The following is an 11,421-nucleotide window of genomic DNA, read 5'->3' as shown; positions in this document are numbered from 1 at the left end:
TTGTAACCAGAAGGATACATTCAAAGAAGAACAGAATCCTTGTTCAAAATATTAGGAAAATTCAAAAAAAGTTTACATGCCCCGGGTGAGGCTCGAACTCACGACCTTAAGATTATGAGACTTACGCGCTGCCAACTGCGCCACCGAGGCTATGACAGAGGTCCGGCTAGCGAGAACTTAAGTCCGTAAATGTTCTACATCGAGAACAAGAGATGTTCTTAATTCTTTAACAAGGCATCGATGGAATATTTAATGTACTTGTTAAATAATAAAAAATGATTCAGAACTGTTTTATCCGTTTTGCAACTGCTAGAACTCCCCTTAGTTCGTATGAGTCATTGGAATGCCGTCCACCACCTGTCCCTTTGGCGCAGAGGATAGCGCGTTGGACTTCTAATCCAAAGGTCGCGGGTTCGATCCCCGCAAGGGATGAAACTATATGTTCATGTACTTCTTTTTGGCGTATCTTTTTTTTTTATTGATAACAACTATCTAATTTTGATAACAAATCATTGCATGTCTCTAGGCCTTGGGCTGCAGCGACGGGGAGAGGTTGCGTTCCAGTACGGGACTACTCAGTCGTAATTTCTCCACATTAGCGGCATCTGTATTCAAACTTTCTTCTGTCAACCGTTTAGCGCGCAACTCTTGTATGGATGCTGTTGGAGATTTGAGATACATATGTGACTTTATTTAGCAATGAAATTACATTTCACAATTCAAGAACTCACGACTGTATGGGGTGTATTTGTCAGATATCCAGCTCTCGATGTTATAGCCAATAAAACCCACAACGCCGGCTATGGGCAAAGTGATGTAAACGGCGTTACGCCTTATCAGAGCCATTACAATTGGCCACATCTTGATTAATATTTTCGGTCAATGTCACAAGCAATAGATCAGAAAAAACACAAAATAAGCGGCGTGCAGAATTATAAAATCTTGTGAACAGCTGATAGAGCTGCCAGACTAGTGAAAATATGTGTGGAACCAGTTCACCAAACAGGTTCCACTGCAATTTTAGTAATCTCGGGGAAAGATAAATAATTTATTCTAGCTTTTAGAGGGGTATTAAATTTTCTGACAAGCAAACTGCTTTGAAATGGAACAGTTTTAAAACCAAAATGCGGTCACACTAACGGCTGATTGCTCTGACATCTGTGTAAGTTTTTGCACGCGTCGAACGGTCACACATAATATTTTTTGTGTTTTTGTGCTCTCTCCTTTCGTCGGTAGTGCAATATTGCAATACGAATTACATAAAAACGGGAAAAAATCAGGCAAAACTAGAACTAGAAGATCGCGGCGAACGGGCAAGCGAATACTTGCACAAAGGCAACAGAGAAAAAGATGCAAGAACGGGAAAAACGTATTTACGCATTACGCAGCGAGTCGTTGATTTGCCGTTGTTTTTTGTTTTTATAATGCCAATAGCGGAGTAGCTGCACCAAATGCAGTTTACTGAGATCTCTTGTGATGTAGGCAAAACATAATCATAATAACTAAAAAAACATCAATAACAGAAAACACCGATATCATTACTCTCTACGCAATAATAACAACTACTGACAGAACCATTACAACAACAGCAACTACGTCGCTGGAGTGCAATCAACAATTACAACGCAATCAGAACAAAGAACTACCAGCAGCAGCAGCAAAAACAACAAGAACAAACAAACAAACGGTGGACTGAGCAGAGCGAAGAACGAGAAGGAGGAAGAGGAAGAAGAACAACAATAGCAGACGACGCATAATTTCCTGCTCGCTCCCACACACACACACACACACACTTGCACTCAAAAGTTCGCTTGCACAAGGAGAGCGAAACAACAAAGAATATCGAAAAGCGTGGGAGAGGAGGCACCGAGGAGCGAGCGAAAGGGAAAGGAAAAAAGAAAAACGGCGGGGGAGCAAACTGCATTTCTGGATTCGGATCTGGATCTCTGGATATATCCACACGTAAAATGACCAATTCGGGACGCAATCATCATCGATTCGATGTAAGTAATCCAGCAGGTTTACGATCCGATCGTAAATTCTCGCCGCTGTTGTTTTTGAGGAATTTTTCGCTGTACAATGTGATCCCAAAATCTTGACAGATATACTCTATTTGGTATATATCTAATACTAAATTCTAAACATCTCAATCTTTGCTCGGTTATTGCTTATAAAGTATTTAATTTAAATATAATAGTTGTTTGCAATACTTCCTCATTGGTTATTGATTTTCATAGAACTTTTTTAATGTTTCATATTATTTGTTGAAAATTTTAATATCATATTGCTATAACAAAAAATCGAATTCGTATCAATAGGTTTGCTTTTGCCTTCAATTTTGTTTCCTTTGTAACGTTTTATAAAGGGGGTTTATGACCTCCACCATTTCAGATTTCATTTCCTTGTTTAGTTTTAATTCTTTTACGTCGAGAACCCTGAAATCTCAAAAGTCTTTCAAGTGGACGATAAGAAATCAGCAGGGAAGCAATAAAATACGTTTCTTCCTCCATATATCAAGCATAGATATTTGCTGAATTACTGCTTTAGAAACCAGTAAGTTAGTTAGTTAGTTACAAAATAAAATCCATCCATTCTGATGACCTTTTATATGACCTTTAAAGCGATGACGTTCTTAAAGCTTTCGTAAATATTTAGAATTTCAAATGTAAGGAAGTGAAGGAATATTATTTGGCTTTGTTAGCTGAAAGGGGGTTTCCTTCCCAGATTTTTCCGAGCTCAAGGCGCGCTGTTGCTCTTTCGTTTGTTTGCCCGTCCAGACAGTTAGTCAGTCACTTCAATTTCCCCGTCTGCCGCAAACCCACCAATAAAATAGACTGCATCTCGTTTATTTTTATGGCAAGGCGGGTTCTTTGTCCTTCGTTTGAAGTCAGGAATAAGGAATATGGAGAGGAAGAACGCAGGAGTCATCGCCTTTGTCGGAGCGACGGGGAGTTTGCCCAGTCTTTAAAAGTGTAAGTGGCTAATGTCTCACCCTCCGTCGAAAGTTATATGTTTGTCTTGCGACAAAAGTGCAATAAACTCGCTGACAACACACCCCCAAGTATTAGCCCCCCCTTTCCAAAAACCCCCCACCTTGCCACCAAATTCGAGTAATGACCAGTTGCGAAGTGAGGACTTCTGACAAATTGGAAATTCTTCGCCAAGTGCAGCACAAAGTAAATAAGCAAACAGTAAAGCAGCTCATGAACGGAATTTGCCAATTCGTTAGACACTGAAAGACAATCTTCTACGTTTTAGTATTCTTCTACCAAGAACTGTAATATTAGCCTTAATTTCAAATATTTCCAACACCAATTTCTTCCTGTGCACAAATCTTAATTGCTGGGCAAGAAGAGAGCGAAAATGGAAACGAAGACTCATTTTAATTACGTTCTCCTATACTTTAATCGTAGCGAATTGCTTATTTATTTTGGGGCTTACTTACTGTCCATTCTTGGTATTCGGCATTAAGTACTTCACTTATCTAGAACCAAACCCCAAAAGCCAATAACAAACGAAAGTAAACAGATTGCCCGATAAACAGCTGACCGAGCATTGCCACAAAGTCTGGCAGCATTGCAACCCGTGCAGATTTACGAAATCGCAGAGAAAGGGGAGGAATCCAAGGAAATGAGAGACAGTTTGGTTCATGGGAATTATAGTTTCGATTGGGAATGCCAATACCCTATACCCCTATATACCATTTGGTTCCTCGCCTAGTATCTCTTTTAGAAATAGAAGTGTTTCAAGTCGGTTTTTTCAATTTTTTTTATTTTTTTTTATAAATATTTTTATGATAAATAAGTAGTTTTCAATTTTTCGTTTATACTATAATTCAACAGATGCTTAAAAAAATTAAATCTTATTAGATCATAACCACATAAGATCATATTCTTTATATTTCATATTAAATAATCTTTTAATTTGGTTTGCTCGAAATATTTTGTTCTTGTTTCGTGTTGAAGAAACCAACCTTCTGTTAAAGGAGTATTACTTTGTTGTTTATTTCCCAACTAAAAAAACATAGATTTTGCATGGGTTTCGGCTCGTTTTTCGATTGACCCTGCCTTAAGGTTCAAGTAGGTGGGCAAGGGCATCTAAAGTTCTTTGCTTCTGCTTACTCTTACTTGCACTCTCTCTTTCGCCTGAAGACTCGCTCTCATTGAGACAATTTAGCTGGCTTTTTTGTGTTGACGGCCTTTGTGTGGGTGCATTGCCCCGCCCCCTCGTTGCATTTTTGAGAGAGCAACAAAGAGAGAGGGAGAGAGTGCTGGTGGGACAGCTGTTTCTGGAGCTTCGGCCGCGTAGCGTTCTCGATTCTCCACTCAGTTCTCATTCGGCGCTCTGTTGTCATCGATGTTGTCTCGCGAAAAGTGCAGCTCTCGTTCGCTTTTCGTGTCTCGCGTTTCTGCATTTACACGGTTTTTCCTCGCAGCTGAGGAAAAATTGAAAGAAAATCTATTTCACGCAAGCCCAACTGAAAATATAAACAAATGGTAGGGCGAAAATGTGTGCAAAATTTGCTGGCGAAGTTACTGAAAGTGTGTTTTGTGATGTGCAAATTGCCTGTTCCAGTTGTTTTGGGCTTTTCCGCCTGGATTTTCCCCACCAGCGTTTTATCAGCTGTTGTTTTGTGTCTTGTGTGTATGTTGTTGGCCAGCTTTAGAGTTTTCTTTCGACTGTTTTTAAAGACCGCCTTGTGCTGCGAATGCTTTCTTGTGCTTACCCCTTATGAATTCTATATTTATCGACAAAAAATACATATTGAGTGCAACCCGATTTGGATGCTGACCCAGTTTTCGCAATGCGCTGACCTTGCTTACATGCATGTACATATATACAAAGCTTGTATACTATATATATACCACGAATATATAGAACGGAAGCACGCTTGTCTGTCAGTGCTATCAACTCTCAACTTTTTGTGGGCCAGCTGACCCGGCCATGGCTTATATAAAATGCAGCCCAGATTTGTTGTCATGTGGGCTCCCTATATACATAACAAACGATACAGACACGAACGAATATTATAGATGCATTATTCCTCTTTTCTTGTTGTGTTTTTTTGTTGCTCGAGGTCACTTGGAAAGTAAATGCCCGACTGGGAATTTGTAATTTGTTTACTTTTTTCCACACGCACCAACCGCCCACTTTTCCACCCCGTTTTTTTTTTTTGTTCTGCTCCTCTTTTTTCCGTCAGCTGTTTCAGCTTGATTACGTATACGCCATGTGTTGCATGATCAAATAAATAATAAACTATGCAAAACGCAGCAATCAAGCGAAATGCCTTGCACTTGTCGCTGCCATCACTTGAAGCGAATTGAGTCGAAACTATTTGGGGTCTCAGCTGCACTTGAATTTGCATAAGTACGTGCAAAAGATACGGCGCCTTGGATGAGATACAAAACTGTGGTTAAAACAAAAAGAGGGGGGAATGTTAAACCTTTTAACCACATATTTGCAGAGTACTTCTGTGCCATAACCTTGGTCAAAAGGAAATATAATAAAATATACTTTACATATATCAAATTCGAATGAATGCCACACAAATTAAATATAAAGTATTTTAAACCATTTTGATTTTCCCAACACCACTGCATATCTGAGATACAATACTTCGGTCTGATTTAATTCAGTTCAATTTAAGTGTTTTTGTCACAAATTGATAGTAGTTGGTCATCCCATTAATGGTCTAATTGAATATGAGCATATGAATATTCCTATGTATTTATTTAGCCAAATATGTACGTGTTGCAATCAATAATTTATTGGGCCTTCAATCGCTTTATTTGAATCTCATACATATGAATGTCGTTTACAATTGTGGAAACAGCAATTTTATAACCGCTTCTGTAATTGTTGTTCCATTTGCAGTACTTCTGACAATGAATGGAATTTGTATTGTTAACTTAAATAGGTGTATATCTTAATATATTTATATGCGACCTATTTATACTCCTTCTTTATATGCAATACAATTTAATTTTGATGTCTTATTAACACCTATATATTTTCAAAATTAACGAAACCCTTAAAGTAAGGAATATGCCCAGTTTCATAGTCACTTCTTTTGGTTATCAGTTGAATCCATTGTAATTGTCATTATTATTTATACCCACACTTATTTCTTGTTCGCGCTTCGCTCAAATTCGTCACACGTTCGATCGATTGCCTTTTTTAAATTGCCTTTGATGACTTTTCATTTAAGTTGAATGCCACCAAGTGGGCGGTGGGTGGTTGGGACGGTGGTGGGGATCCGGCTAGCCCAAAAGAGCTTAAAGTTGGGTGCGCATTTCAATTAAAGCCCAACCGCAACCTTGATGTTCGAAACTCTGTTTTGTGTGTAGAGAGTCTCGTATTAAATGCCACTGTTGTTCTATTTTTCACGTGCAAAACGATGCCGTTTGGGTTTTATTTTCGGACAAATCAACCAGTTCCTGTTGCAGTAAGTGATTTAAAAATAATAAAACTCAAAAGCCAAAAATAAGCAGAGAAGGAGCGCTGAAAAGCCGGGAGCAACGTATTGAAGACGCAATTTGTGAATAATTTAATCGAGCGTTCACACGGCGCCAGCTGTGAAAATAAAGAGAGTGAGAGAGAGAGAGTGCTGAAGAGTTAATTGAATCGGCAGAGGCAACAGATAAGAACCGGGTATGTTTGCCAGCTCCGCCGAGACGGGCGTCATGGAGGTCGGCGGCACCAGTGGCACCGGCAGCAGCAGCAGCAGCAGCGGCAACAATGGCGGTGGCAGCAGCAGCAACAGTGCCGGCGCCGGCGGCAGCATCGAGCTGCTGTGCCCGCCCAGCGGCAGCAGCAGCATCAGCGGCAGCGCCAGTTTCAGCAGCAACAGCGGCGCCAGCGGCAGCAGCAGCCAAACGCACAGCACGGCCGTCAGCAGTGCCACAGATCGCAGCAACAACAACGGCAACAATCACAATCCGAGCTTACAACTGAATGGTAATGGTAGCAGCAACACGAGGCAACACAGCAGCGGCAGCAACAGCAGACAACACAGCAGCAGCAGCAGCAGCGGCAGCAGTAACAGCAACAGCAGCAACATAAGCCCTCCCCCCAGCAGCAGCAGCCGCAGCAACAACAACAATAATCACAGCGGCAACATCATTAGCGGCTTTTGCAGCACCATTTGGCGTTCGGCCACATTTGGCAGTGCCACGCCCGTGATTAACCCCTTACCAGCGGTACTTATTAACCCCAAGATTATGGAGAGCAGCAGCGATAGTTGCTCCTTGAGCTCCACGACCACGCCGGAGGTTGGCCTGGCTGATCAGCAAAGGAACATGGCCGGCGGCGCTCAAGATCAGTCAGAGGATCAGTCCGTAAGAAAAAAAACAGATGATCACAACCAGATCAAGCCAAACAAACACCTATCGTTACCACCTTCGAAGACATTTTTTCCCACCTCAGCGGTCGTATATTATCATCTGATCCAGCATTTTGTACATACAGCTCAAGAAACCCACTCAGAAACCCGCTCGAATCGTTCTGTCGCTCTTTTTTCCCCTCTATATCTATCGTGCCCAAAAGATTCCACCATTAATTAATTTGTTTTGCTCCGGAATTCAATTCAGTTTATTGGTTTTCATGGATGTTATAATTTTGGGAGCACTCGAGAAGAATCAGTCAGTTGATTTTGTTTAGCCATCACATCTCCGATTGCGAACTTCACAGCCATAGAAAATGTACATGTGTGCTCGGTTTGAAATTCCATCACTCATCCGCCATGTTGTGCCCGTTTCAGCAAACATTCCTAGGCGCCACCGAACTGGACGATGAGTTAATCAAACAACTGCCAAAGGAGGTACTGCTGCGCGTCTTCTCCTACCTGGATGTTGTCTCACTATGCCGCTGTGCACAGGTAAATGAACTAGGACAAGTTGGGCGTTCCGATTTTCCGCCACTAATGAATTTTTCATGCCACAGGTATGCAAATATTGGAACGTGCTGGCCCTCGACGGTTCCAGCTGGCAGAAAATCAATCTATTCGACTTTCAACGTGATATCGAGGTGAGCATGGGGCATCTAATGGTTAGCGGAAGCCATGCGCAGCTTTCAGAATTTTAATTCAATGCATGAAAGTAATATTGGATTAGTGGGGCATACTTATCTTAACATTCCCTATTTTAAAAGTTTATTATTAATACACATTTAATGCAAACAGGGTCCAGTGATTGAGAACATATCGCAGCGATGTCGCGGTTTTCTCAAGTCACTGTCGCTGCGTGGCTGCCAATCGGTGGGAGATCAGTCCGTGAGGTAAGCATCTGGCCAAGCCAATCTGCGAAGGCACTTTAATCAGATATCTGTGTATTTCAGAACTCTAGCGAACCACTGCCACAATATCGAGCACTTAGATCTGTCGGATTGCAAGAAGATAACCGATATATCCACACAGTCCATCAGCAGGTATTGCTCCAAGCTAACGGCCATTAATTTGCACTCGTGCTCCAACATAACAGACAACAGCTTGAAGTACTTATCCGATGGCTGTCCAGTAGGTTTACTTGCATAATCCATACGAAATAAGCATACTTTATCGGGTTGTTCCCGCAGAACCTCATGGAGATCAACGTGTCCTGGTGCCACCTGATCTCCGAGAACGGTGTGGAGGCGCTGGCTCGCGGCTGCGTCAAGCTGCGCAAATTCAGCAGTAAAGGTTGTAAACAAATAAACGACAATGCCATAATGTGCCTGGCCAAATACTGTCCCGATTTAATGGTGCTAAATATACACAGCTGCGAGGTAAGTTGTACACCATCTCTAGTTAAATGGAAATACGATTTTAGAATCCTTTGCCTTTCGCAGACCATAACCGATTCATCGATTCGCCAACTGGCCGCCAATTGCCACAAGCTGCAGAAGTTGTGCGTGTCCAAGTGCGCGGACCTCACCGATCTCACGCTGTTGTCCCTCTCGCAGCACAATCATCTACTGAACACCCTGGAGGTGTCTGGGTGTCGCAACTTCACGGACATTGGCTTCCAGGCGCTGGGGCGAAACTGCAAGTATCTGGAGCGGATGGACCTGGAGGAGTGCAGCCAGATTACAGACCTAACGTTGGCTCATCTTGCCACTGGCTGTCCCAGCTTAGAGAAATTGGTAGACTTCAAGCAACCCCGATATCTGAACACTATTTAACCTCGTGGCTTTTCAATAGACCCTGTCGCATTGTGAGCTGATTACGGACGATGGTATTCGACACCTAACCACTGGCAGCTGTGCTGCGGAAATTCTGTCCGTGCTGGAGCTAGACAACTGCCCCCTGATAACCGACCGAACGCTAGAGCATTTGGTGTCCTGCCACAATCTGCAGCGCATCGAGTTATTCGACTGTCAGCTTATCACCCGCACCGCCATACGCAAGCTGAAGGTAATATAAAGCAACTCGATTTCATCGATTCGAATGACACATATAATATGTATGCCCTCGCAGAACCATCTACCAAATATCAAGGTGCACGCCTACTTTGCCCCCGGAACGCCGCCGGCTGTGACCAGCGGCCACCGACCACGCTATTGCCGCTGCTGTGAGATTCTCTGAGATACGGCCATCGGCTTCGCCAGAAAGATAATGCGAAAGACAGCCACGGACTGATGCTGGCCCGTGTGCATCGTCATGTTCGCCATGGTGTTCAGCCTGACCCTCGTCTCGATGATCTGCATGTACTTGCTGGGCCTGCTCGACGCGGCGATGACCACATGGCCACCAGATTCAAATTAAGATCCATCCGACACAGCAGAAGCAGAAGCAGCAGCAGCGGCTTGATCGAAACCGAAACCTTACCCTAGTTTTAATTTAAAGCGAGTTTCAAAAACTCGCAGAAACCAGCATCAAATTGTGATTATTTTATTTAATATGCTACGTTATCTAGACCCTCACTTGTGCAAACTGTATTAGCGCCCACACTCTATGTTTGTTATTAACTGCAGCCCGATGAATTGCTAGCTTATATAGATCTGTATATATACATATATGTAGTCGATCCACGGCAGCTTCAGATGGTTCCGCTGAATGTTCTGTGTCTAGCCTAAAAACTGCAATTATGTGCGTTTAGTTTTAACTCTCATACACGCATGCCTGTATTAAAAGTGTTTGCTAAATTAATTATTATGACTAAATTAAAAATCCATCTGGAGCGTGCTTCGGACTTTATCTCTCACTGGTCCCAAAAACGAAAAGAAAAAATACTGGAGTTTCCAAATTCCGAAACATGTCGATAGAACCGCAAAGCGTTCAAAACACTTACTATCCGAGATACTATTAATTTCACTTTTAGTCCACTCAAGTCTAGTGCCAGCTAAACTGTTCAGCAATTAGCATTATCTATGTATAGCCATGTATATTACACAACGAACAAACGACTCACACTGGATCATCTTCCCCGAAACACCAAGCAGTACCCACGTCAATAATCCAATAAATCTATATACACCTTTTGGGTTCACACAGATATTTATACAGACTATTTTGTAACGTATTATCTAATGAAATATGTATAAACGGGCCACGAAAGTTATCGTTGAGCGATAAGCTCACACTCTGGTCCAACACCACTAAGTAGATAATATAGGCTTTTCACCACTGAAAGGTTTCCCCTGTCCAGATGAACTACATATATCCAATCCTCGCGAAAGATCGAAGCGATCCCAAGTTGTGAGCTGGGGAATTGAACGAACAGCGTCGTGACGAACGCCCCTAATCCATTAACCCCACAGCAATTCCCTCGTTACACACAGATAAGCACAATAAAACGCAAAACGATGCCAGATGAGATATTTTCCTGATTCTTTTTATTCTGTCTTAATGTTAAGCTAAGCAAATGGTGTCATACAAACATATACCTACCATATATTTTCCTAGAGAGAAAAACCAAAATGAAGTCAAAATCATATTTACACAAAAATACAAAAGAAAAAAATTGCGAAAAGATAAAACAAGAGTTGTAAGTTGCGTATTTTAACGGATCTTTCTGTCTGTCTCTTGTAGTGCGTTTCAACTTCGTGTTAAAATTGTTTAACAAGAAAAGAACTAAAGAATCACAACTGATATGTATTAATTAGACTTAGAATTGAAAAAAAGAACACAAAAAATAAATATATATATATTTGGAAAATTGCCGTAAAGCGCAATCGAGTTCCGTACCACGCAAGAAAAACATTTGGTTCAATAAAATTTACATCTAAAAGGAGAATTAAATATTATATACACCTCTATATATATGTATTATGTAAAGGCTTTACAATGCAGACTAATATATTTACATCATATGTACGTGTGTAGTTTTGCAAACAAAAAGTAATAACAGAAGTGAAATTATCAAAAATTAATATTGCAAAACACAAAAATATGACATTTTAAACTGAGAAACGTTTAACATAAATAATATTTTAAATATCAAAAAG

At 41.4% G+C, this 11,421-nt stretch overlaps 2 protein-coding genes and 2 non-coding genes across 7 annotated transcripts; 2 read left to right on the top strand and 2 right to left on the bottom strand.

The window, feature by feature from the left end:
• Positions 1–77: 77 nt before the first annotated feature.
• Positions 78–150, bottom strand: Trnam-cau. The gene has a single exon. It is a non-coding gene; the product is annotated as a tRNA-Met (tRNA).
• Positions 151–359: 209 nt separating this feature from the next.
• Positions 360–432, top strand: Trnar-ucu. Its single transcript has one exon. It is a non-coding gene; the product is annotated as a tRNA-Arg (tRNA).
• Positions 433–448: 16 nt separating this feature from the next.
• LOC6734022 (small integral membrane protein 12-A) lies at positions 449–999 on the bottom strand. Its single transcript, XM_002081025.4, has 2 exons — positions 732–999; positions 449–659 (listed from the first exon to the last, which is right to left on the bottom strand). The coding sequence occupies exons 1-2, from the start codon at positions 859–861 to the stop codon at positions 523–525; spliced, it is 267 nt and encodes an 88-aa protein (XP_002081061.1). The 5' UTR covers positions 862–999; the 3' UTR covers positions 449–522.
• Positions 1,000–1,143: 144 nt separating this feature from the next.
• On the top strand, positions 1,144–10,471 carry LOC6734021 (F-box/LRR-repeat protein 20). 4 transcript variants are annotated; one of them, XM_016182285.3, is made up of 11 exons: positions 1,144–1,478; positions 1,590–2,003; positions 6,435–7,337; positions 7,760–7,876; positions 7,942–8,025; positions 8,180–8,274; positions 8,335–8,512; positions 8,572–8,760; positions 8,824–9,117; positions 9,176–9,388; positions 9,452–10,471. In XM_016182285.3, the coding sequence occupies exons 3-11, from the start codon at positions 6,654–6,656 to the stop codon at positions 9,557–9,559; spliced, it is 1,962 nt and encodes a 653-aa protein (XP_016027043.2). In that variant the 5' UTR covers positions 1,144–1,478; positions 1,590–2,003; positions 6,435–6,653; the 3' UTR covers positions 9,560–10,471. The 4 variants fall into 4 exon arrangements, with proteins under 4 accessions (XP_016027043.2, XP_044778315.1, XP_039147382.1 ...); XM_044922380.1 differs by having other exon boundaries at positions 1,573–2,003; XM_039291448.2 differs by lacking the exon at positions 6,435–7,337 and having other exon boundaries at positions 1,152–2,003.
• The last annotated feature ends 950 nt before the right edge of the window (positions 10,472–11,421 follow it).

Source organism: Drosophila simulans, chromosome 2R (assembly GCF_016746395.2).
Source record: "Drosophila simulans strain w501 chromosome 2R, Prin_Dsim_3.1, whole genome shotgun sequence".
NCBI lineage: Eukaryota > Metazoa > Arthropoda > Insecta > Diptera > Drosophilidae > Drosophila > Drosophila simulans.
This window is presented reverse-complemented; position numbering and strand designations above follow the sequence as displayed.

Coding starts and splice junctions, on each gene's coding strand:
- LOC6734022 (XM_002081025.4), bottom strand. CDS start 861: ATGTGGCCAATTGTAATGGCTCTGATAAGGCGTAACGCCGTTTACATC. Junction 660..731: donor CAAATACACCCCATACAGTC/GTGAGTTCTTGA, acceptor AATCTCCAACAG/CATCCATACAAGAGTTGCGC.
- LOC6734021 (XM_016182285.3), top strand. CDS start 6,654: ATGTTTGCCAGCTCCGCCGAGACGGGCGTCATGGAGGTCGGCGGCACC. Junction 8,275..8,334: donor GTGGGAGATCAGTCCGTGAG/GTAAGCATCTGG, acceptor TGTGTATTTCAG/AACTCTAGCGAACCACTGCC. Junction 9,118..9,175: donor GTCCCAGCTTAGAGAAATTG/GTAGACTTCAAG, acceptor GCTTTTCAATAG/ACCCTGTCGCATTGTGAGCT.